At 49.3% G+C, this 23,037-nt stretch overlaps 10 protein-coding genes across 10 annotated transcripts; 5 read left to right on the top strand and 5 right to left on the bottom strand.

The window, feature by feature from the left end:
- Positions 1-458: 458 nt before the first annotated feature.
- On the bottom strand, positions 459-2,020 carry M431DRAFT_502720 (hypothetical protein). The gene is made up of 2 exons (XM_024918201.1): positions 1,652-2,020; positions 459-1,502 (listed from the first exon to the last, which is right to left on the bottom strand). Exons 1-2 carry the CDS (start codon positions 1,920-1,922, stop codon positions 811-813), a joined length of 963 nt encoding a protein of 320 aa, XP_024780257.1. The 5' UTR covers positions 1,923-2,020; the 3' UTR covers positions 459-810.
- A 213-nt stretch (positions 2,021-2,233) lies between these two features.
- On the top strand, positions 2,234-3,533 carry M431DRAFT_131402 (hypothetical protein). Its single transcript, XM_024912467.1, has 2 exons — positions 2,234-2,458; positions 2,544-3,533. The coding sequence occupies exons 1-2, from the start codon at positions 2,383-2,385 to the stop codon at positions 3,227-3,229; spliced, it is 762 nt and encodes a 253-aa protein (XP_024780256.1). The 5' UTR covers positions 2,234-2,382; the 3' UTR covers positions 3,230-3,533.
- Positions 3,534-4,063: 530 nt separating this feature from the next.
- M431DRAFT_537498 (hypothetical protein) lies at positions 4,064-5,645 on the bottom strand. The gene is made up of 3 exons (XM_024921021.1): positions 5,275-5,645; positions 4,764-5,227; positions 4,064-4,575 (listed from the first exon to the last, which is right to left on the bottom strand). Exons 1-3 carry the CDS (start codon positions 5,492-5,494, stop codon positions 4,342-4,344), a joined length of 918 nt encoding a protein of 305 aa, XP_024780255.1. The 5' UTR covers positions 5,495-5,645; the 3' UTR covers positions 4,064-4,341.
- A 988-nt stretch (positions 5,646-6,633) lies between these two features.
- On the top strand, positions 6,634-7,652 carry M431DRAFT_104176 (hypothetical protein; the record flags this gene model as incomplete). The annotated part of the gene is made up of 3 exons (XM_024911542.1): positions 6,634-6,992; positions 7,045-7,349; positions 7,405-7,652. The coding sequence occupies exons 1-3, from the start codon at positions 6,817-6,819 to the stop codon at positions 7,650-7,652; spliced, it is 729 nt and encodes a 242-aa protein (XP_024780254.1). The 5' UTR covers positions 6,634-6,816.
- Positions 7,653-8,227: 575 nt separating this feature from the next.
- On the bottom strand, positions 8,228-11,585 carry M431DRAFT_502718 (hypothetical protein). The gene is made up of 6 exons (XM_024918200.1): positions 11,288-11,585; positions 11,220-11,232; positions 11,116-11,161; positions 10,926-11,058; positions 9,152-10,849; positions 8,228-8,809 (listed from the first exon to the last, which is right to left on the bottom strand). Exons 1-6 carry the CDS (start codon positions 11,313-11,315, stop codon positions 8,691-8,693), a joined length of 2,037 nt encoding a protein of 678 aa, XP_024780253.1. The 5' UTR covers positions 11,316-11,585; the 3' UTR covers positions 8,228-8,690.
- A 139-nt stretch (positions 11,586-11,724) lies between these two features.
- M431DRAFT_189991 (hypothetical protein) lies at positions 11,725-12,733 on the top strand. Its single transcript, XM_024913195.1, has 5 exons — positions 11,725-11,942; positions 12,007-12,031; positions 12,157-12,316; positions 12,372-12,379; positions 12,492-12,733. The coding sequence occupies exons 1-5, from the start codon at positions 11,795-11,797 to the stop codon at positions 12,535-12,537; spliced, it is 387 nt and encodes a 128-aa protein (XP_024780252.1). The 5' UTR covers positions 11,725-11,794; the 3' UTR covers positions 12,538-12,733.
- Positions 12,734-13,091: 358 nt separating this feature from the next.
- M431DRAFT_502715 (hypothetical protein) lies at positions 13,092-16,298 on the top strand. The gene is made up of 3 exons (XM_024918199.1): positions 13,092-14,145; positions 14,221-14,314; positions 14,378-16,298. Exons 1-3 carry the CDS (start codon positions 13,389-13,391, stop codon positions 15,966-15,968), a joined length of 2,442 nt encoding a protein of 813 aa, XP_024780251.1. The 5' UTR covers positions 13,092-13,388; the 3' UTR covers positions 15,969-16,298.
- M431DRAFT_502714 (hypothetical protein) lies at positions 16,104-20,131 on the bottom strand. The gene is made up of 5 exons (XM_024918198.1): positions 19,675-20,131; positions 19,448-19,588; positions 18,897-19,378; positions 16,431-18,844; positions 16,104-16,350 (listed from the first exon to the last, which is right to left on the bottom strand). Exons 1-5 carry the CDS (start codon positions 19,704-19,706, stop codon positions 16,264-16,266), a joined length of 3,156 nt encoding a protein of 1,051 aa, XP_024780250.1. The 5' UTR covers positions 19,707-20,131; the 3' UTR covers positions 16,104-16,263.
- An 834-nt stretch (positions 20,132-20,965) lies between these two features.
- M431DRAFT_489340 (hypothetical protein) lies at positions 20,966-21,640 on the bottom strand (the record flags this gene model as incomplete). The annotated part of the gene is made up of 4 exons (XM_024916662.1): positions 20,966-21,296; positions 21,365-21,412; positions 21,472-21,539; positions 21,605-21,640. The coding sequence occupies 4 exons, from the start codon at positions 21,638-21,640 to the stop codon at positions 20,966-20,968; spliced, it is 483 nt and encodes a 160-aa protein (XP_024780249.1).
- Positions 21,641-22,023: 383 nt separating this feature from the next.
- Positions 22,024-22,977, top strand: M431DRAFT_502711 (hypothetical protein; the record flags this gene model as incomplete). Its single annotated transcript, XM_024918197.1, has 3 exons — positions 22,024-22,091; positions 22,174-22,272; positions 22,336-22,977. 3 exons carry the CDS (start codon positions 22,027-22,029, stop codon positions 22,745-22,747), a joined length of 576 nt encoding a protein of 191 aa, XP_024780248.1. The 3' UTR covers positions 22,748-22,977.
- Between the last annotated feature and the right edge of the window lie 60 nt (positions 22,978-23,037).

Below are 23,037 nucleotides of genomic sequence, written 5' to 3'. Positions count from 1 at the left end.
GATTGATTGGTTGCCCGGAAACCCAATCACAGCAGTGCCGGCAGATGGCAAGGAATTGACAGTAAAACAGCCTACAGTTGGCACCACTTTTGGTAGCAGCCGTCAACTCCCTGAGATTAGGGGAAAGGCCAAGTAGAGGTCAACAGCATTAGTGATAGTTGTCCAAAGCAATATGTATCAAGATCGACTTGAAAATTCTAGAGTTGTTCTCGTAGAATTCAAAACTCATCTAATGGAGACTGGAGATATAATAATGAAGGGACTCTAGCGTACGCAATCTTTCAAAGAATTTTGGGAGGCTATCTCAGCTTGTTACCAACTTTAGGGCATGTGAGAATCCTCATATCAAGAAGACAGCTGTTGAAACAGCTTTACCCATGATATATCATTCATTTTATGAATACAAGAATTTCAAGACTACTTTTATGAAATCTCACATTGATTAGAATAGTAATCATACCTAGTAGTACCACAATGAGTTGCGTCGGCTACCATTCAAAACACTCTACCGAGACCCCCACAATTGAGTCCATTCAAGCTTCCTGTCAATCAGCAAATCGTGCTCAAACTAATCGATTTGTATGCTACCTCATTAATATATTCTAATATATTCCACTCTCCTACTGCAATTCTTTAGTACTACTCATACATTTACCGGCCCAGTTCCCTTGTACTTTACATTTTCAAGTCTTTCTGCATCAGCATCGTTACACGCTAAATGTCTGTGATACAGCATATAGCATCACATCCGTTGATAGCATGGATTTCCCTCGTTTGTTCTACCACCCAGAAACCGAGAAACCTGAGCAGCTACTTGGACGCAGGCTTCCACCCGGCTCGTCTTGCCTGCTCCTTGTCGATAGCTTCCTTCTCTTCCAGATATGCTTCCAAAGTTGTAGGAGATGTTGTGCCCCAAACTCTCCACGCGTCCGATTCAAATGTGACCGCATTGACCTGTCTGGAGAGCACCACATATTCCACCTTGTCTTGAACCTTGACGCTGCCAGGGATCGTCTCTCCTGTAGACGCATCATACCGAGACACCTGCTGGGTGGATGAAATGGCAACAACGGCTTGTTCGGTCATGAGGTTCTTGTCGTACATGTTGATCTGGTGGATCTGATGTGCTATTCGTTTGGGATAGAAGAGCGAGCTGTTGTACTTGGTAACTTCGAACTGAACCCGCTCTCGAGGATTTCGGCGGTCTATCGCCGCAATGAGCTTCTTTGCAAAGTCATTGACGCAAATTCTTTCGAGTGTCGCTTTGTCCCCCGCAGCAAAAGCCTCCAGCACTTCTTGATATAAAGCCTTGGCTGTAGGCGCAATCTTGCCACGGCGGGCTTTCCACTGAGGTCGAGTCGTCCAGTTTGGCATGGATTTCAGCTTGAAGTTGAGCAAAGAAACGGTTTCAATCACCCAGTGCCTTAGCCTGCTCCATTGATATTGCGCAAAATCCGCAGGGTTTAGCGGCAGACGAGATAACGGGAGGGTTACAAATGTGCCTAACGAGAGAGAGCTTTGTGTTAGCCAGAGCGCATTCAACTACATCACCTATCATGGTAAAGATATAAGACGTCGCCGTTCATTTTCATCATGAGACATCATGAAAGAAAGGAGACAGATGGTTAGAGAATCAAGGACATGTGCGAACCTGGAAACAGCGGACCCCCTCCATCCTTGAAGTACTCTGCGTTTGCCATTTTCTGCAACTGTGAGATGCTCTGCTCCTTCGTCATCTTGCTTGAGCCGGCACGAGCCGCACGATCCATCTCTCTCATTGTCCTGCTCCTTGATGGCTGTGTCGCATATTGTCGAAGCATCTGCGCGGCCAATGGCCTTGTGGCGCATCTTGGAAGATTATTCGCAGTGCCATGGCGAAGTGCTGGTGCCGCGATTGAGCGCATTGCGGAGGCGGGAGACATGGTCCTGACTCGAGTCGTACAAATGAGACAGTGGGAGAGACTTCTTCTGCCTTTCCTCAGAGAAATTATGCCCAATTCTCAGCACTCGAGCATCGTCATTATCCCACCAAGACAATCTCTAAAAAGCCGGCCCAGGTGTTGAACTTCTGCGGTTGGATGAAATGGGTGGATTAATGATAATCCAGATGCCGACACACCCTGTGCGGAGTGTCAGAATGGTCAGGCTTCTAGCTAAGGGCCATGATTCACACCATCTGCCATGTGCGAATCTCTAGCCTCTTCATGTTTGGTCTTTCTCTCAACACCAAAAGGCTGCACATCGTCTCCCGCGACCAGATGTAAGGCTGAGAGATTTGTCTGCTTTGTGATTCACGACGCGGAATCTCTCATGTTACTCAACTTTAGGTGAGCCGATTGGCTCGTCCGCTGTTACTGTCGTCAATACGCTTGTTTGCCCATCATGAGAGCCACGCAGCCTCTTGCAAAGAGCTTTCTTGCGCGGAGTTTTGACGAGCTCAAGAGGCGCTCCAGCATAGGTAACCAGCATCGCACCCTCTGATCGCATATACATACCTTCGGATTCCCCATACGCTCTCAAAGCGCTAACATTCGCATCATCAGCCTGGAACCTCGACGCCGTCAAGGGTCCCTCAGGCCCCCGCGAGCTCTACGACTTCCACAGCGCCGATTCCGTGAGCAACTGCATTGTCATGTCCGACAAATTGATCGGCGGTTCCTCCACCAGCAGTCTCGACTTTATCCATTCCTCGACCTCCTCCTCCTCCTCGCCGTCTCACGCACGCTTCTACGGCCACATCTCGACCTCACTCCCACCAGATCGCTTGGCAATTCAGCGGACAGGCTATGCCGCGTTTCGGACACCAGACCAGCCGCCCACAGTCTTCGGTCGCTCTGTTTGGGATATAGACCCTTACACATATCTCGCATTGCGGATCAAATCCGATGGCAGGGCATATTACGTCAATGTACAGACAGAGAGTGTTGAGCCGACAGACCTACATCAGCATCGGCTATTTGCAAAGCGCCCTGGGCAATGGGAAACGATTCTGATTCGGTGGAATGACTTTGTGCGCACAAACCATGGCTTCGTCGTTGAACCACAAACAGAGCTTTTAAGACAAAGAGTCCATAGTGTAGGCATTGGGCTGACGGATCGCGTGGAAGGGCCCTTTGAGCTCTGCATCGAGAGAGTGTGGGCAACGAATGGAGCTGAAGAGACACGCAAGACGAAAGAAACACAGGAGGGGGAGCTGAAGAACAGGAAGGGCGAAAAGATTCAGTGGTGAAATCGCAATAGTAGCATGTTGGACCAATTCCATGCAAATGATTGATCCAACATGTATGAGCGGGGAAATTATCCGCTTCGTTGGCATGCGAAACTACGAAGCTAGATGATATGATTGACATTGTTCAACGTCGCCCACAATATATCTAAGTTAACTGTGATTAATCTGAATGGCCTCATTCAACCAAGGTGGTCCAAGCTAAGCAAGCTATTGTGGACCAAAACCTATTCACTTTTGGCAGGTTCTCTTGTCTACAGAAGACTTGCTCATTCCCTTTCAAATACAGGATTCCCGATCTTGTTCCAGCAACATGTTCTCAAGTGAGCGAGTTGTTCATATTTCAATAAAATATTCTCGATCGAGCAAGTTGTTATATACTTGTTTAGACAATGTTACCTTGGTCAGTCAATGTGGTCTTGGCTGAATGATCTCGTTGTCCAAAGGCGACGATCCAACTTCGCTGAAGTACTCACAATCACCGCCTGTGAACTCCCACCGTAGCTGACCGCAATCAACGGGCGTAGTTGCATATATCTACCATGTGAACACTTTCGTAGAAATCAGACTCATATGCATTCGACTATATGGCGCATCCATCAAGAATGTTTGAATTGCGTTAGGTATCATTACATGCAATATCATATCGAAACCAGTCCCAGGGCCTGCTACCTTCACTCTCCTCCTAGTACGCCTGCTTGCCATTCCTAAATAATTTCAGCTTCCCGTGTTCTCCGAAACCATAGTACAAGCTTATGGCAGTGATGTCAAATAAACGTAGTCAATGCTCCCCCTTCTCCGAATACCTAACGTAGTGGAATGCGGGCACCGGGCATGATATAACTTGGTCACCTAATTCAGAAGGTGCAATAGAATCCGTTATGTAGGTTATATTGGTTGTTAGGGGGTAAGCCGGCATCTTCTAAGTGTAAGCAAGATGTTGGGACATAAACTGCATGCGGCAACATACCTCTCTCGCCTTCGTTCTCCTGGTAGTCCAGCATCTTATCAATATCCCAAGGATTGCCGACATCGATCGTGTCGCTCTCAGTCATCCCGAAATATCACATTTGCGGCATTTCATTCTGATATTGTTGTGCGGCAGTAGAAGATGCCTAAGTGTAATTGTAAAGCTGCCGTGTGTCTGGATATGCGAACTGCAGCAGGAGGTGATTCACTGCATTGAGATCGTCGACTAAATGAGATTTGACGCCTAGGACTGGCACTCTTTTCTCTTCGTAATGTGTGCCTAGAAGCTCCTTGGCTGCTTGAAACGGGTCTGCTTCTATTACTTTAATGAAGCTTGGCCTTCTTGTTATTGAAAAGATAAAAAGAGAGCCAGGCGAGTTCTGATGCGACTGCTACCAGCTTCATTTATTTTTTTAACGTTTTTCTACTACTATACTAGTAATAGTGTGGCCATTTGCCCGAGAAATTGGTTCAGCAAAAATATGAAGCTGCAGCAAAAAAATCATGAATGCTGCGAGAAAAAAGTATCCCAGTCTCCGTCAGAGCCTTGTGTAGTGTTGGGAATTACATGAGCCCAGTTCTGCTGCCAAGCACTCAGAAACATTGGAGTGTCTTGGGGTAATCCGAATTCAGTGTTTGGTATGGAAATCGAGGCGTTGCCTACAGCCGTGGGAAATAATTCATTGCTTAAAGGCCACTCAGTAGTTTCAGGAGCAAAACTAGTTTGTGAAAGCTGTTGGTGATTAGGCATATTCATTCTTTGGCCGTGCTGGTAAAAATGAGATTGAGGAGCAAGTGTCGTTTCTTCGAATTGAATACTGGCTTGAGCTTGCGATTCAGATGGTGAAACAATGGTTGCTTCAGTGTTAAAGAGAAGATGGTCTTGGAGCGGTTGCTGAATTTGACCCGTCGAGTACTGTCGTAATGCGCTCTCCTCTTGTGATTGGTAGAGTATTGATGCTGCTCCATGTGCATCTCTAAACTCTGTGGGAACCTCGTGCATGTTTTGGTGGTGATATTCGATCTCAGAAACTAAAAACTGTCAGATCCAGTTACCAAACTTAGAAGAGGAGCCATACCGTTGTCATTATATTCGTAGACAAAAGATGCACAATTCTTACGAATATCATCCTCATTATAGCAGTGGCGCAGGGTGTATGTGATCGCCTCAGCGCCATTGTCCATCACATACGATAGAGAAGAGGTCTCTCCATCATGCTCGTTGATGGTCCATTGACCACCAGGCCGTGGCTCTAGAGCTGTCAAACCGGAAATTGGTGGAATTTTTGGAGATCCCATGATGGTATCGGTCGACTTGGTATGGTAATTGGCAATGCTAATTGTGAAAAGAGGTTTTCAGGTAGTGGGATCGGAAATCCTTCAGTGTTTATTTAAAGATTTAGCAGGATGTAAGGAGCGAGAGTATCAACTCAGGAGAGCAGGCAGCTGAAGTATTTCTCCTCAAGAGTGTTTGCCTTGCCTAAAATGTGTTTGTCTAGTAGTAAAAGTGAAAAGAAAGATCGAGAGCAGAAACTGAAGTCCATGATTTCGCCTCACTTTTCACTCACTTGCATCTCAAGTACTGTGCAAGTACTGTGAAGCTTTTCCTTGGGGGGGGAGGCCCACGCCACCATTTATATACGTATTCCATGCGCATATCCGCTAAGCACGTCCGTTGTTTGTGTTGGTTCCTTACCGGATTCGCCATTAGAATCTCCCAATATCTAAATTCATGTGCATAGATTATAAATTGTAGCGTAGAGAAAAGTCATCTTTCTAACTGAGGTCATCTACATATGCATTAGATTGCAGTCTCAGTAAAATTCTGGAAATAAGCTCAGAAGTCCAATATAAGGGGGAAAGCCATTGTCGGCTGTTGGAATTTTTATTCTGGGCTATTATTTCTTGCCTCAGAAGTATTCGCAGCCGTCTGCCAATCTGCATGAGTATGATGGTTATTCCATATGCCCAGTATAGTAAAGAAAAAGTCCAGCATAGAGTTTCTTCATTTTGCCATAGAATCAAATCTTTCTCCTCCTGCCGAGCGTAGTTGACTGTGCCTTCACAACTTCTATAGCAGGGGCACACCATACAGGGAGGGTGCCATATAAATCTACGGCTGGGGTACCGGTAAAGTTTTGGAGAAAAAACGCGAAGTGGGACGGCTGAAGTTTAGCTCCAACACCTTTGTTTGTTAGCATATTGTTGGTCGAGAAAAAGCCAATTCCTTCCGCCACAGAATTTGGAGAATGGTCCCAGAGGGAGTGAAAACTGAAGTGGAGGGCGCACTGACCTAGCACTAAATAAAGGGGGGCTGGTGGGTATTCAGATTAACTCACTTGGCAGCTCTCAATAGCCACTAATAAGTGAACTACCATGCAGATTCCAGGCTCACTTGTAGCTCACCATCACCCATAGCTTTTCAATTCTTCGTGGTACTGAACTTTGGAAATGTTTTATTTCTTCAATATTTCCTAATTCTCACATCAAAGCTATCAACTCTGAATCTACGACTACTTTTTTTTTCCACGATTCCTCCTCAAGCGCCTTTCGGATTTAGAGATTGGCACCCAATTATCACCCGCGAATAATCATTCTGATCCAGCCATCTCTACGTCATCATGGATATGTCACAGCAAATATCTTCTCCGAATCATGAAATTGCAGTTTATCTAGCCGCCATCTGGGATGGACTGAGAGACCAGATAACCCCCTTCCTCAGCGTCCTTTACATCGATGACACTATCTACCGAATGCTGGACAGCCATGGGAGGCGCTATATTGCCAGGAAATTCATGTGAGTCCAATAACAACAGCGAAGATGTTTGCAAGTATTGACCTTGCTGCAGGGAGCATACGAGAGAAGCCGTAATGTATTGTCGTGATGGTAACAGAGGAGATCGTCATTATCTCGGCCCACCGCGTTATTTTATTGCCAATGGCGGAGTGATACATTCTCCTGATGGCCTTGAGCCAATCTGGGCGATGAATGATAGCTTGAATACTCGCCTTGAAAGCGTCGCAGCTTGCCAACCTACGGTGCCACTTAAGCCAACCAAGATTCCACGCCCTCCCAATGCATACATTTTGTACCGCAAGGATCGTCACAATCTGGTTAAAGCTGCCAACCCGGGTATTACCAACAACGAGATATGTAAGTTTTCCTCCATCTTTAGTGAGACTCCTCAGCTAATTACTTTTTACTACAGCTCAAATCTTAGGACGAGCTTGGAATCAAGAATCGAGAGACGTACGGCAAAAATATAAGCAGATGTCAGAAGAAATCAAAATCGCGCTACTGGAAAAGCATCCAGATTATCAGTACAAGCCTCGAAAATCGTCAGAGAAACGCCGTCGCACTCGCCGCAGCCAACAAGCACATGCTATATTGGTCGATGCTAATCTTGCTGCCCCCAACGATGGCGCAGTTGAAGACCATTCCGTCACCTCGGTTTAGTGCCTCACACGATTAGATGCTGAGAAGATTCTATGCGAACGCCTTCAGCTATGGGCTATCATTCTTGCCCTATGGTACGCGTGCAATAACTATAAACCACAAAGCTTCTAATCTGACGAGTTTCAGGATAAATCTGCAACTAGGCTAGATATCCTAGGCGATGATGAGCGCGAAGCAAGTCGCTTCCTCCGTTCTCACAATAGCTGGACTTTGTACTGCCAGGTTTGGTTGAGAGAATTTGCCAAATATTAGCCCGCAATAGGTGCATCAGTGCTTTGTAAGTGTGCATTTACATCAAATTATATTAGTATCTACATGTGCTAATGTATCGTTACACACAGCAACTATCATCTTAACGAAGCAGAAGAACGAGATACCCCATGAGAAGAAATCTTTGTTATAATTTGGTTGAACGGGAAACGGAAATCTCTAGTCTGCAAGTGGAAGGTTAGGACACTCTAAGCGAAGAAAAGACAAGGGAGGCAAACTACGGGCATCACTGCATTTGAGACAGATTGATCACCACAAAGTCACGCATCCAGCTGAAGTACTTAGTAGTGTTAGCTCTACTTGAGCTTCATTGCTGTTAATTTGCCATATAGAGCTATTAGGTAGTAGGACAACAGACACTCAGATTTCACGATTCCTTCATCTCAATTCTACAGGATGGCATACAGCAGTCTCCTAAAGCATTGCGTTCCGAATGTACTTCTTCAGGCATCGACACTAGATCCCCCAGGTCTACCCCTTCAGTAAATGCCAATACCAGATCTATTAGTTGCTTTCTTCTGACATAGACACTAAATCTATATACTTCTACTCTCTTCACATGAACGCCACCGAACATCCCGTAGATTTTCGTAAAGGGGTATTACTGATGCCACTCGGCATTTCAGGACACCATGAATACGAGTCCAATGCCGCCAAAACAGTTACAGTGGCAAGCAGACTGCTGTCCTCTCATTGGAAAGAAAAATGCCGCGGACTCTACAGCCCAGTACGCAGATGCATCCAAGCTCAAATGCAACCGGCGCTCTGCTACGATGGTGATCCGTTCCAGTCGCTACTCCAAATGAAAGTACCGCAACGCCACTCAGAGCCTCGTTCTTTTTCGCCAGAGGGGCCTAGTGGTCGGGCGCAGATATAGAATGACCGTCCTGGAGCAAGCGTCAGCCACAAGCCTGTCTGAGCACGTGGTGAATATGATGGCGTCCAGGCAAACAAGAAGGGTGAGGGCGTGTCTCCATCATTAGATCTAGCAACCAACAACATCCGCTAAGAGAAGAGGTGTGGTGGTGAGAGCAAACGAGCCAACAACTGAAGGTCGCAAAAGCAAAAAGCAAAAGCATAAAGCATAAAAATAACTCGCCAAATGCTAGAGCCATGTTCGGAATAGTCATTGGACTCGGCTGAAAACATGGAGGTGGAGGAGGGGAAGGAGAAGGAAAGGGGGAAGGAAAAGGGAGAAAAGAAAAGAAGAGGAAAGGAAAAGGACGTACCACAATTCACACCCGGTCTCTTCGTGGTGAGGCTGATACAGGGCTCATTATGCTCGCATCGGGGAAGCATCCGCCTTCCCAGAAGTTTCGACCAGGATTCTTTTGCTTGAATCGGATCAAACACTTTGGCAGCAGCTTCCATCGACTGGGTGGAGGCTTTAGGAGCTGACTTCGCTGGAAACGCTGAATCCGGCAACCCTTCCGGCCAATTACTGCCGCTTGTCTCTGGTGGCAGATTTGCAACCGGGGAAGCTAGCTGGACCTGGTGTGACGACAGGGGCTCAAAGGGCTGCGTTGTTGTTTGCTCGCCAGAAAATGGGGCGCTGGTACTTGTGGTCGTGTCGCTGTCCTTTCTCCCTGGCATCCGGTTAGTGGGCGAGGGCTGAAAAAAGCCCTGTAAAGTTTTTTGGCCTTTGATGCCAGCGCGAGAGCTTCTGGCATTCTTCTTTTCCGTGGCGCCCAGATTAGTGTTAGCACCAGTGTCAACCACTTTGTTGCGCTTCGGAGAGGGTGGTTGAGCACGATCGACGGACCCCGCAGCACGTTTTGTGGATTGCGCCTCTGGCTCCGACCCAGTTGGCGATTTCGAATCTGCGGAGTGGCTAGCGCCGCTCAGTCCGAGCCTGTGATGAGCGTGGCTCGTCTTCGTCTTCGTCTGGCTACCAGGCTGCTCCAAGCGTGCCAAGTCGGCCACAGGCTCTCCTTCTGGGGTAGACTCTGTGGCGCTGGAAGGCGCCAGTGACGAAGAATAGCTCGACGGCTTAGCGCCAGCTTTCTTCGTAAACATGTCCCGGATGCTCTGTCGCCGGTCGAACTCAGGAATCAGCTTGGCTGATAAAGGCAAGACGTCCTTCAGATGCCATTCACGGAGGCGTCGACCGTCCCTGTCAACCATGCCAGCTGGATTGACAAGGTTCAACAACGGCACCTTTTCGGTCCCAGTCGTAACGACGTCAGCTAGCGTAGCAAAAACCGGGCAGTGATCAGATCCCATTAGGCCTTCCTGGATGTTGGCCTCTATGAACCAGTCTTTCAGCCCATTGCTGCAAAGCACGTAGTCGATGCGGCTGCCGTTGTTGGCCGGCCGTGTGTTTCGTTTCGTATCCCAGCATGTGTTCATGCCCTCTCGTGCGGGGTGGAATTCTCTGCATAGATCCCACAGCGCAGGCTGCTCCCGCCCTTCATCCCGATCTCCTTGCACCGTGCCTCCGTAGACCAGATGATTGAAGAGGCGGCGTGAAGGTAGGTTCATCCACTCCTCTATGCTCAGACCTTCTTTTCGAAGGTTCTCGACAACGTTGGTGGAGTCGGGCACGGAGCGACTCACGTTCAAGTCCCCCACCAAAACCACCTCCTTGCCCTCAGCGACCAAGTTTCGCACCCTAGCATCGAGGGCCTGCAGAAACTCCATGCGAAATTCCACCCTTGACTCATCGCGGTTAGCCGGGCTGTAAACACCCAAGAGCACAAAGGCAGGGAATTCGAGAATGACGCATCTTCCTTCGGAGTCCAGTAGCAGTTCGTCGATATTTCCTGGGAGCTGTCCTGGTCTTGGGTAGCCCCCAATCTGTTGGTCTTTGGGTAGGTTCCGGAACTGTGTCGATGATTTGGGAGGACAGAGCACACCCAATATGCCTTCTTCAGCCCTAATAGGTGCACAGGTAGCATTCCGCGTGTATATGGCAACGCCAGAGTAGCCTTTGAAGCACCATGTTAACTGCTGTTGCTGTTGCACCCGCGGACAAAACGACGGTGTTGAGCTAAATGTACATACCTTTCTTGTGCTTCGGTAGACTGAAGTATACGTCCCACCCAGGAACCAGAACCATATCATCCGTCAAGTCTTTCCGCTGAATCTTGGTCTCTTGCATCACAACAATGTCGGCTTCGAGAATATCGAACATCGCCTAGGTGGGAGATGACGTGTTAGCACGGATCGGCTTTGGTCAGAATACCTTACGGACCTGAAAAGTACGCTTTTCTCTCCATGGCTGATACCCAAATGGATTTCTGCAATTGCATAAGTCTATAGATTCGCTGCTGGCGCGCGAGGAATGGTGAGACAGACCTTATACCGTTGACTTGAAATTTGTCAGCGTCGTGGTTATTGTCAACGGATATTTTTGAAGTTCTTACCGTTCCACGTCGTAATACGAAAGCCCATCTTACCTAGAACTCTTCCTTCACTCTTGAACACTATCGCAATCTAGCCACTCTTCCACCGCGTGTCGCAACGAGAACATCCCGCTTCACTGGGCCGAATCGGGTGAGGAGATTCGATAGCGGGAGAATGCGGTTGGGCGGGAGGAAATCCGTGCGCATTAAACAAGTGATGGCGCCCAAAAACAATCACATCGGAAGGATTAGCAGTTTTAATACAGTCGCAGAGGCTCACATGCGCCGCCAAGGCACTGCATAGCAAAGCGTAGAGAAGACGGGCGGATGAAGCTGCCCCACGCATCGCGAGAGCTTGCCAACTTCTGCGCGCGAATACGTCACGAGCTCACGTGACGACATCAAATTGACTGCAGCCTGGAGATTGAGGCATCCATGGCCTGGTCTAGCCGAGCTCCATCGAATATGACCTGATCTCACAATCTGCACTTTATAGACTCAAACATCGACGAATTCGAATCGCCCACGATGTTTGCCGCCCGACAGGTTACCCGCAACGCCCCGCGCTTCGCTGCGCAGCTGCGCACTCCCATGCAGCGCCGCTTTGCCAGCACCGCCGAGAACGAGTTCATTGCTGAGCGCCAGCACATCAAGGAACACGCCAAGGGCACCACTGGTGAGTGTTCAAGGTCCCGGTCGCACCAATTGGGTTTGAGGGAAGCTTCTAACTGTGTGTCTAGAGCTCTGGAAGAAGATTTCCATCTAGTACGTTCACCGCCGGCTCTCGATTGAGCGAATTTCCGCGCCGCCCAGCGATGGATGAGGGGAAAAGCTCTTTGAATGCGCCGGATATGTTTGGATCAAGACGAAGAAGGCTGACAAGGTCAAAGCGCCGTCGTTCCTGCGCTGGCTATCGCCGGTGCCAATGCCTACTGGCTGTGGACTGAGCACTGGGAGCACTGGAGCCATCTTCCTCCTCTGCCCGAGCGCACCGAGTACCCCTACCAGAACATCCGCACCAAGAACTACCAGTGGGGTGATGGTGACAAGGTGAGTCGTTGTCCTGCCGCGTATTCCATGATCTGCATGCTAACTAGTATCACAGACTATCTTGTAAGTTCCTTTGCTGCTCGTCCTCAAGAGCAAGATTTTACTGCGATTGCCATCCCACCTTTGGCATAATACCATGACGAAATGCGTGTGCTAACCATGTTGGAAAAAAAAGCTGGAACGAGAACGTCAACTATCACAACAAGGACAAGACCAAATAAGCTGGAACAATGGCTCCCGGAGGAAAACTGCTGGTATTTGTAGATTACCCTTTTTGGGACCCCTCTGTATATTTCCCTTGGAGCTTCAATCGATTACACTGTCGCTGAGGAGAGAGACTTCCATGTTGCGTTTGTGCCATGGCGACTGAGCTTGAACCGTTTTGCAATGTACATTATTCCCTTGTGTCCCTACCTAGTACTAACCTAGTACCTACTACGTACGTCCAACGCTTCTAAATGGTCTCCATTTATACCCCAGCCCCGTAGCAGAAAGCCAGCTCCCACCTGCTATTGCTACATTGTTCTACTGCCCTTGTGATCATATACTTTTACCACCACTATATTTGTAACTGAGATTTTATAATAAAGAAGGAGTTGTACAATAGTTGGCCATGATTCTCCGAGAAAATCCCGGCATCATGCACGAAATGCTGCTTCCTCCCGATCTGGTATGTACTGCCACCCTCGATCTGAGAAAGGTTATACCTGCATTAGGTAAGCTGTTTTTGAACCTCCCAAGATACCTCAGTAGCGCTTTACTCCCTCCAACGCGTCCAGCTACCTCATCCAAGGTACTACTAATACAGGTTCATATCACGTCAAATATACTTGGCTTCCCCCACATGAAAGCGTCAATAACACATTGACCATAGGCGCTGTCTGATCGATTCTTCTCTGAATTGCTCCCTTGTCCAACGTTCACGCAAAGTCTCACACGCTAAGCTGCCAGCTAGCTGTAATATGGAGAAGCATTGAGCTTTGCGGGCTGGGCTTTACAATCACGATTCCACCTGCTGGTAGTCGCAGGATTCCCAGTATTCGATTCCAAACCGGGTGTCTCAAGATTCACCATGTCGCGATATCTCACGCCGGCCAAGGTTGGCCTTCTTGTCCTCATCGAGCTTTACGTTGAAGAGGCGATCCCCAGCGATGCAGTCGTGCCTGTCCTGTCATTCATAGCGTCTCATATGATAGGCTACGATCCCAACGGTCCTTCTACAAGCCAAGCGACGAGATGGACAAAGGCTGAACGCGCCGTCAGTCTGGTGGTCTCGATTAAAGACTTTGAAAAGCTTCTCAGCAGCTATCCATTGTTGACGGGCTTACCCGGGAAGAGACTATGGGACCAATTTCTCAATAATCTGTGGGGGATTGATTCGCTTCACGCACTTGAGGATTTCTTCACAAATCTGTCATCAATGTTTCCCAAATCAAAGGAAGAGCTTCGAAAAGAAGGCCTGGATCCTGACGAACCCGAGCTGGGCGTCAAGCTCTCTCACAACTCGCCTCTTGGTGCTTTCATCCGCAGAGCTCGCCTTGAATACCAACGTCTTCAGTTCCATGACTGTACCGAGCTCTGGAAGGACTTTGTTCGCTATCGACAGCCAACATCTCACTACCAGAAACGGAAGAACCCGGATTTTAGCAGATACAGCTTCGACAATGTGTTGCTGCGTGGCGAGCTGGAGGATTGGGATGTCGACAAGGTTGCGGGCTTGGCATCAGTAGCATATGGCGACATGTTGGCTGGTGATCGCACCGGAACACTTCCCGTCAGCATAGAAGACGTTGAAAATCTACTAGACTTTCAAATTGAGCAGATGCAGAGTAAGGCTGCCAACAACACGGGGACCAATTCTCCTGATCCATCGCCATATGTTTTGCTGACGGTTCAATATGCAGAGTACGGCAACAGGATACCTCTGGAGATTCGGCATCAGTTTCACGACCTCCTCAACGATACCTTCCTAATCCCAAGTCTTACACACTATATCACGTAAGTCTGCGCTCTGTCTATTTGCTCTTTGTCTGCTGATGGCATGCTAAAATACGTGTTCAGCTTCCTCGATGCTTGGAGAGCTGGAGATTATCCAACTGCATTCGAGTTTCTGCACCGGTATTTCGACTACACAATGCAGCATCGTGATCGTCTCTTTTACCAGTATGCTCTGATGAATTTGGCTGTTTTGCAAGCCGACTTTGGTTGTTATAAGGAAGCCATGACGGCGATGCTTGAAACAGTAACCGTAGCGAGGGAAAACCGCGATATGACTTGCCTCAATTTCTCCTTAAATTGGTTATTCCACTTTGGACAGGCACATCCAGAGCTCATCCGTGGTCTACAATCGGATAACCTGCTCGGTACGGGAAAAGAAACGCTGGCCTTCCTCCGGGTCAAGGCCAGAGAAGCTGGGATGTGGACTCTCTGGAGTTCTGTGCTACTAAGCGAGGCAAAACTCTGCCTTATCAACGGCGACAGCATCGCGACCGCTCTTGAACACATGGTAAGAAGTTCGCAGATTATCGTGGAAAAGAATATGAAAGGCATGTTGGGGGCGCACCTCAGCTTGTACTCGTCGCTCTGGGGTAGGCTCGGCCTTGGTCATCTAGCCGCCGTCTCGTGTGAGATCTTTTTACGTTGCCACACCTATCATTCCATGTTCGATGACGAGCTCAAGATACTCAGCCGGTTCTGTCTAGCGCTTCTCGACCAGGGGAAATATCGCGAGGCTATGGAAGTTCTCGACAACGTCGACGAAAACTCGTTGCGCTCATGGAAGCCTAGCCAGTATTGGTATAAATACAGGGGGATTATACGACTCAAAAGGGACTTACACCACGATAACTTGGATGGAGCAGAGCAGCTCTTAGACCAGTTTCTCCAATCCAAGGGCGACGACTTTGAACCCGACCTAGCCTTTGTGATTGACACCGCGCATATAGACTACTTGACACGCCGTGGAGACCTATCATCAGCCTCTGAAAAAGTAGACAAGATGATATCGGAGCTTCAAGATGAGAATAGGGACATATGCCTGCGTGTCAAGGCACTTCTTATCAAAGTTTCGCTTTTAGATCGATGCGGACGGCCTCAGCGTGCGTTTTCAATTGCTCTCCGAGCGGCAAACTTGTGTTTACGGGCGCGGCAGATGTCTCTGCTCTGGGCGTCAATCGGCGCAATATCCAATATACTGGTGTCCATGGGAGAGTTCGAAGCTGCCACACAGCTTCTCACCGCTGCATTGCCACGGAGTCTGGAATGCGAATCTCCAGCTCTCACAGCCAAACTATATGCATACCTCGCTGATGCCAATATGGGACTGGCAGGCCAGTCTCAAGACGAAACCAGAGCTGGTGAAGATGGAGAGACCCCAAAACGGGACCGCGAATCCAGGGGAAGTGAGGCAACGAAAGCAGCTATCCAACGACGCGATGAGTATTTGAATAGAGCGGCGATGGCGGTCCAAAGAGCATTTGACGAGTACTCCAGCATTGAAGACATCACCAACCAATGTGAGATGATGGCGAAGAAGGCGGTAATCATGAAAGTACTTGGGGATATGGCCTTGGCTGCAGATTACGCTGCCGCATATGTTGGGCTCAAGAAGAAGGCCGGGTCACTGAGTTTACAGAGGGGGGAAACTGGATAATATCCTGGGGAGCGGAAGCGGAGGCCAACAAGCCAGGCCCAAGGGAAACTGTAGCATGTTCATCAAGACACCTTGTCACCAAATCATCTTACCCTAGGGATACGATCTGAATATGGGAAAAGTAAACCATTAATAGGACGCATCTTCTATGGATAAAAACATGACGAAATACACAGTAATATCACCAAAATGACTAGGCCGTGAAAGCAACGATCAGGATATCAGAACTACATTGGTTAAAGTTGTTTTGTTCGAGAAGCTCGCAGACAGAAAAAAAAATAGAGGGGGCAGCCTTCTATTCCTCTTGGTAGGAAATCTTCCGCATTTCGCCGAGACGGTGTCTTGCTGAAGCAAGCGCGTTTTCCAGTTGCAGAATCTCAACCTGTGATGGTGAAAGTGAAAAGTCACTCCGGTTAGCTCATGTTCATCAGTGTTACAGGGAGGAAACAATTGTCAGCTTACCTGTTGCTCCATCTCGCGAACCTTGAACTCATGTGCTCCAAGCTTGGAGTAGTCTACCTGGTCCTCCTCTTGGCTTCGCTCACGAATCATGCTCTGAACTTGGCGCACCAGCGATCGGCATGCTGCTCCAACAGCCTTGCTGGCTTGCTCCAGGTGATCCTGGCTCTTGGACATGAAGCCAGCCTTGACTCGGCTGGCAGCCACCAACTGCGCCGTAGACGCCGCGACGTCGTTGGATGCCACAATCAGCTGCTCTGGGCTGTTGCGGTTGGACAGGACTCCGTCTGCCGTCTCGATGAGCGTATTGGTTGACGAAGCTACTGCCTTGGCCGCCGAGATGAGACCCTCGGTCCACCTGTTGTTCTTCTTGTAAAAGGCTGTTCGCGATGATGAGCCTCGCCCAGCCTGCACAATCTCCTGCTGTGTCGCCGTTGCCGCGCGAATGAGCTCCGCGATGGCCGTTGTGATGGCTGTAGCAGCATCCAAAATTGAGTCGTGCACCTTGACCTCGTACGAAGTGTATCCATCACGAGGCTTGTTCTTCAGCTTAGCAAGGCGAGCCGCCGCCGCCGCAATGGCGTCAGCCGCTTTGCTCAACTCGGAGTCCACCAGGTCTCCCAAGTCTCCCTTGTTGTTCATCAACTTTCCAAAGCCAGGAGCGAGACCCTCGACCAGCTTGTTGAGCTTCTGCAGTTTCATCTGCACATCGTTGTTGCTGTTGATGACAACGTCTGTCTTTTGCAGCGGCTCCATTCCCTCCAGGCGGAAGCTCTGTAAGCCCCTGAAAAACTGCACGGTGGATTGGGCCGATTGCCTTGCGCCCTGCATCAGCGCGTCAGTCTTTTTGTCATCCGTCGCCAGACGCACCACACCCTTTGTATTGCTGCACACATCGGCAACAGCTCCAGAGAAGACATTGATGGCCTTGATCAGCTCTGAGTGTGTGCTGTTGGGTCCGTCTGCGATGAAGTTGTTGAAAGCAGTGGCAAACTCCATTGCGCTTCCAGACGCCTTCTCAATCTGAGAGAGGACATATGTTGGCGACGCATTCTGGTTACCGGCTTGCATGGACGAATCCAACTCGTAGAGAGCGTCGTCCACTCGCGCGACACCGGCCTGCAGCACCGAATCAATAATGTCGTTAATCTTATCCAAGTTGGATAAGATCAGTGCGTCGATTTGTCCGTCCAAAGCATGATCTGTCTCTCCCTGGTTCTGCTTCAGCTCGTTCAACTCAATGAGTGTCTGATCCATTCCTGCTTTGTACACCTCAAGCTCTTCTTCTTTGTCGCGCAGGAGCTGTTCGAGATCGGAATCGCCATCTCGGATTTTGCTCTGAGCCTCCTCCAAGGCCCGGGACTTGATCCGCAGTGCCTCTTCCAAGTCACTCATCTCACGGTTGTACTTGGAGAGCATTGTGGATAGCTCGTTGCCCTTGCTACGCTCAAGATTGTCGGCCCGATCTTGCGCCAAGCGGAGCTCTCGTTTGAGCTTCTCTACCTCATCCTTGCTGCTTCCGCTGGCCCGATCCTTGTCGTGAAGAGCTCGGTCACGCTCTCGGATCATATCAGCTAGCTCAAGATTCTTCGTCTTGATCTCTCGCTCCAACTTTTCGCGCTTCTCAATGGCTTCCTGGGCGCTTGCGGCCTTGAGCTGTACTGCCTTGAACTTTTGCAGGAGATCCAGGTGCTCATGTCGAAGCTGAGAGTATAGCTTCGCGAGGGACTCATACTTTGATCTCCAAGTGTTGACTTGCTCTTGCAGCGCTTTGATCTGGTCGTCCTTGCTACTCATCTGGTGACCATAGCTGTTTTGAATTTGCATCAGCTCGCCTTCCAGAGCCTTGACACGTTGATCGTATTGCTGTAGCATCAGCTGGTCACGCTCGTATTGCGCCCGTGCGTTAAGATTCTCCCGCTCGAGTTCGGCCAGGCGACCTTGCGTCTGCCATTGCGCTTGTTGCGCAAGAAGCGCCTCCTGTTCCCGCTGCTGCTGTTCCATCAAACGCCGCTGTTGCTCTTCGAATTCGCGCTGGGCCTGCTGCTGGGCCTGTTGTTGCGCCAAAAGAGCAGCCCTCTGTCGCTCTTCAAGAACTCGCTGTTGCTCTTCGTATTCACGGTTTTGACGATCCAGTTCACCCTTCCAAAATTCGGAAATCTCATCTGGCTCCTCCGACTTGGGGGCTGGCGCGGGAGATGGCTGGCGCTCGATTTCTTGCTTTGGTCTAGCGGGCAAGGCCGGAGCATCATCATCGGTAGCAAGGAGGTTCGGCGGATCTTGCGGCAGTTTGGGGATTGTGATGAGACTTGTCAGGTATCGAAGGTTGGAACATTCGTAGTAGAATTTGACCAAGCGATAATGCTGAGCGTCGTACCGCTGACGGAGGGGCTGCAGTGCATCATCGTCGCCAGTGACTATTACGCTCAGGTCAGTACTCATTCTCTGCAGGTGGGAGTCTTGACTCACTGGAGTGCATGGCGCGCAGCATGCTGGTAATGAACTTGTAAATGCCGTAGCTCTCCTGAACCAGGGGCACCAGAGCTGCAATTCGACACTCATTGTTTCCAACATTTCTGAAATGCGAAAAGATCAATTTCTGAAACTGCTCTATCTTGTCTTGCAGCACCATCAAGTCAGAGATGGTCTCATATCCCTCGTTCGGGTCGTTAATGGCCTTAAGACTGAGGTACTCCTCATACTCAAAAGTGCCGTTGAACTCTGGGTGCTGTTGGTGAAAAGACAGCTTCGCAAGGAGGTAGTATACGTATTCGCGAATCAACGGTCCGTATCCTCGAACTCCTTCTCCGCTCATTCCGCGGTTCAGGGAATCAATCCACGAACGGTTGGCCATTGCTTCCTTCAAAGCCGAAGGATGGCCTTCCTGCAGAACTTTGTGGACAGTGATCAGAGCTTTGAATGTCTGGACTTCGTCGGCAAGAATGGGTTGGCTGCGTGGACATAGGGCGTCGTAATCAGCACAGGCTACTGCAAACCAAGGGCCTCCCAAATCAACTTACACCTTCATGGCTGCCCAGAAGGGCTGCGAGGTCCGGTGATCCCACGTATAGACGATACATGCTCGCACATGTTTGCGCTTGGGAGAGATTTCATCGGGGTTGGTGGCCTTCTTGATGCTAACGGCAAGCTCTTGATCGGTCCTAGTTGGTGAAACAGACACAGATAAGCAGGTGTCATCTTAAACAGGCAACCCATATCTAGATCTAGACGAAGAGGCGTGACAAACTTGGTATGCTCGGTGGTGCGTATGGAAGCCATGGTGGGCGTAATACAGCTCAAAGAGCTCGGCGGCGGAGCTTGGATAGGAGGCACACGATGGAGCAGTCGCAAGAGCTCGCACCCAAGGCGCTGGAGGTTAAAGGACAGGGACCGGTGAGGCTGTAATTTGCAGTGCTTCCGGAGAGCCGAACTGCCCCTGATCAAAAAGATTATGGCCCAATCTGCAGCACACAGAAAGGCAGAACTATGGCCAGTTCGGAATGGAGGGAAAACGAATGCGATTGAAGCTGCGGACAGGCGAGCATCGTCACCATGTGGGGCTTAGCGGGCCATTAATTACCTGGGCGACGCGGTCTTAATATTAATCCGATTTCTTTCAACAGACATCAGGAGGTTGAGCCTTTGTGCTGCAAAATTACATAATCTTGTCATGAGATTATATATCATTTGTTCCTCCAGGGTAATTAATTACTACCTGGGTACCCAGTAGTATCATGGTTCAGATCAGTATGTGAGCTGTTCATCAGAGGAGGGGGGTCTGTAGTTTGGACGAAGGCAACAGATCTGTAGTTCAGTGCGGGACTAGAGTGCGTTTGACAAACGCTGTGTGGAATTTAGATATAGCGGCGATGATGGTAATATATTACACAGTATCAACTCTATATTCTTCGGCTCACTTATAACAAAACTGTTATTGGAACAGTCTATTGGTGTATATGGCCTGCAATTGGAAGACAGCATTATAACAATACAACCCAATTGGCACTGTCATCCACATGGCATACCTCATAAAAGATTACGATGGGTTTGAACAAACGTCCATTACAAGGTCGCGGATCCAGCTGTTCACACAGGGAACAAAGCAAAATACCCATAATTGAGTCGACAAAGAGTGACTGCTGGGATGAGTAGACGTCATGCTTTACTTAGACGGTCAGTGCCGAGTCCAATGATATCCCAAGTTCACAATTCGAGCGTGAGATATTAAATTGCCATCTGATCACCAAGTCTATTAGGTTATATCTTCAATATCAGTCCCGAATACATCCAAAAACCAGCCAGTCACCACGGAATCAACGGGAGACACTGCACAATTTGTACAAGGTATTTGGATACTCGACTCTTCCAAGAGGAGTATTCACGGAGAATGAATGCACTCTTTGTCGATGTCATATTGTCTCATTTGCTATGAACATCAAATAAAAAAAATGCAGACCTTGGTCACATGCTGAGTTCTTTTTCCATCCGAACGCAACACCCTAAGAAAAACCGAAGCAAGCACCACGCCGACCCTTCCTTTAAATAGTGGTTTCGTATGCCAGAGGGACAACAGTCTCAGGAGGGTTGTCAGTCAGAGAGACTGTGACGGCATCCCGGGGGAGAGCAGGCTGTCGCTTAACCTGGACGGTAACGCCATCGGCTCTGGCCTGCTTCTTGGCGGCCGCGTTCGCCTTGACTCGCTTGATGAAGTCCTCACGGGATCGAGAGGGCTGGATGTGCTCGATTCGGACGTTGATGCGCTTCTCGATGTAGCGGTGCTTGACCTTCTTGTAGATGATGATGCCGACGGCGCTCTTGGTGACGTTGTAGATAACGCCAGTCTTGCCGTGGTAGACCTTGTAGGGCATACTGCCAAGTGTGTTAGTTTCCTCTTGAATTTCGCAATGTCCAGACTCCTAAGCACAAGGTTTCCTTACCCCTTCTGGACAGCACCGTTGGCCTTGATGTCGACAATGTCACCGACGCTGGGCAATTGTTAGCTGGCTTGATTTCGAGCGCCAGAGATTCTTCGGACTGCACTCACTGGTACACCTTCAGGTAGGTGTTCAGGGCGATCATGCCCTTTTGGCGGAAGTCCCTGCTGAAGGCATACTGCAAACCCGTTAGCAACGAATGTCTTCAACATCACCACTCCGTCACAGATGGGATAGACCAACTCGGGTGCCCGCTCGCTTTCCGTAAGAGTGACCCATCGCGCCTGATTGCCGTCGATATTTCGTTCGAGGATTGACGAGGATGGAGTTGAAGCTTTGCTAATTTGGCGTGGTGAAATTACGCACGGCGTGTGGAAGCGAATATGCTTAGATAATCCACTTAATTTTTTTTTCCGCCGTGGTGATAGGGCAGGCTTGTGGGATTTGGTGGAAATGGCACATGTAGCCCGGCTTAGGGCTCGCTGCGGGCGGTCACGTGGGTGAATTTCGGCGCCAAATTTCCTATCCACACAACCTTGATGATTTTCGAGATCACCTGCGCAAAAGTTCACCAGCAGCCACCAACTCCAGGAAGCAAGTCAAGTGAGTCTTGAGAAATTTCAATTCTGACGATCCAAGTCATAATCTCTGACTGTTAATACAGAATGGCCCCTCGTGCGCATTCCAAGACCTCGCGTGTCCCTCGTCGACCCTTCGAGTCTGCTCGTCTGTCAGTATTCACCGGCCACTGAACTTAGAGCATGGCTCTGTTCAAGTCGATTGTGACAAGGAAACTGACATGTTTTCATCAGGGACTCGGAGCTGAAGCTCGTCGGTGAATATGGCCTGCGCAACAAGCGTGAGGTCTGGCGAGTCGGTTTGACTCTGTCCAAGATCCGTCGTGCTGCCCGGTAAGTTTTGGTTGCCGTAGCCACCTCGAAGCGTTTCTCCAACTAATGGTCAATTCCTTGCAGTCAGCTTCTTACCCTCGACGAGAAGGACCCCAAGCGACTTTTCGAAGGCAATGCCCTGATTCGCCGTCTCGTCCGTGTCGGTGTCCTCGACGAGTCCCGCATGAAGCTCGATTACGTGCTCGCCCTGAAGATTGAGGATTTCTTGGAGCGCCGCCTGCAGACCTGCGTCTACAAGCTCGGCCTTGCCAAGTCCATCCACCACGCCCGTGTTCTGATCCGCCAGCGCCACATCCGCGTCGGCAAGCAGATCGTCAATGTTCCCTCTTTCATTGTCCGTCTCGATTCCCAGAAGCACATTGACTTCGCCTTGACCTCACCATTCGGCAGCGGCCGTGCTGGTCGTGTCCGCAGAAAGAAGGCCAAGGCCGCCGAGAAGGGCGAGGATGGCGAGGAGGAGGAGGATGACGAGTAAATGCATCACATATTGTGCTAATGACTCTCCTGCATAAGAAGCTGGTGGTGACTGAAGGATATCACAAGCAGGGAAAAAAAGGTTTCTCTTCCTAGCTTTCGGCGTTGGCCAAAGGATACAATGGAATGATTTAAAAAAAAAAAACATGAAAACGTAATTACCACAGGGATTTGACATGCCGTTTGTGAAAATGAAATCCCATGTCTGCTGTGAATGAAGTGCATATTGATGTCCGTAAAATGTCTGGCGATGGTATTGTTTTTGTGAAGAGATATGTATATGCAATAAGA

Source organism: Trichoderma harzianum (assembly GCF_003025095.1).
Source record: "Trichoderma harzianum CBS 226.95 unplaced genomic scaffold M431scaffold_1, whole genome shotgun sequence".
NCBI lineage: Eukaryota > Fungi > Ascomycota > Sordariomycetes > Hypocreales > Hypocreaceae > Trichoderma > Trichoderma harzianum.
The sequence above is the reverse complement of the archived record's forward strand: the minus strand, read 5'-3'. Positions and strand labels throughout refer to the sequence as shown.

Coding starts and splice junctions, on each gene's coding strand:
- M431DRAFT_502720 (XM_024918201.1), bottom strand. CDS start 1,922: ATGTCTCCCGCCTCCGCAATGCGCTCAATCGCGGCACCAGCACTTCGC. Junction 1,503..1,651: donor AGGGGGTCCGCTGTTTCCAG/GTTCGCACATGT, acceptor CTCTCTCGTTAG/GCACATTTGTAACCCTCCCG.
- M431DRAFT_131402 (XM_024912467.1), top strand. CDS start 2,383: ATGAGAGCCACGCAGCCTCTTGCAAAGAGCTTTCTTGCGCGGAGTTTT. Junction 2,459..2,543: donor CAAGAGGCGCTCCAGCATAG/GTAACCAGCATC, acceptor TCGCATCATCAG/CCTGGAACCTCGACGCCGTC.
- M431DRAFT_537498 (XM_024921021.1), bottom strand. CDS start 5,494: ATGGGATCTCCAAAAATTCCACCAATTTCCGGTTTGACAGCTCTAGAG. Junction 5,228..5,274: donor CTACGAATATAATGACAACG/GTATGGCTCCTC, acceptor GACAGTTTTTAG/TTTCTGAGATCGAATATCAC. Junction 4,576..4,763: donor GGCAGCAGAACTGGGCTCAT/GTAATTCCCAAC, acceptor CAGTCGCATCAG/AACTCGCCTGGCTCTCTTTT.
- M431DRAFT_502718 (XM_024918200.1), bottom strand. CDS start 11,315: ATGGGCTTTCGTATTACGACGTGGAACG. Junction 11,059..11,115: donor GAGAAAAGCGTACTTTTCAG/GTCCGTAAGGTA, acceptor TCTCCCACCTAG/GCGATGTTCGATATTCTCGA. Junction 10,850..10,925: donor TCTACCGAAGCACAAGAAAG/GTATGTACATTT, acceptor GGTGCTTCAAAG/GCTACTCTGGCGTTGCCATA.
- M431DRAFT_189991 (XM_024913195.1), top strand. CDS start 11,795: ATGTTTGCCGCCCGACAGGTTACCCGCAACGCCCCGCGCTTCGCTGCG. Junction 11,943..12,006: donor ACACGCCAAGGGCACCACTG/GTGAGTGTTCAA, acceptor CTGTGTGTCTAG/AGCTCTGGAAGAAGATTTCC. Junction 12,032..12,156: donor TGGAAGAAGATTTCCATCTA/GTACGTTCACCG, acceptor ACAAGGTCAAAG/CGCCGTCGTTCCTGCGCTGG.
- M431DRAFT_502715 (XM_024918199.1), top strand. CDS start 13,389: ATGTCGCGATATCTCACGCCGGCCAAGGTTGGCCTTCTTGTCCTCATC. Junction 14,146..14,220: donor TCAAATTGAGCAGATGCAGA/GTAAGGCTGCCA, acceptor TTCAATATGCAG/AGTACGGCAACAGGATACCT. Junction 14,315..14,377: donor AGTCTTACACACTATATCAC/GTAAGTCTGCGC, acceptor ATACGTGTTCAG/CTTCCTCGATGCTTGGAGAG.
- M431DRAFT_502714 (XM_024918198.1), bottom strand. CDS start 19,706: ATGGCTTCCATACGCACCACCGAGCATACCAA. Junction 19,589..19,674: donor CGCACCACCGAGCATACCAA/GTTTGTCACGCC, acceptor TTCACCAACTAG/GACCGATCAAGAGCTTGCCG. Junction 18,845..18,896: donor GCTGCGCGCCATGCACTCCA/GTGAGTCAAGAC, acceptor TGAGCGTAATAG/TCACTGGCGACGATGATGCA.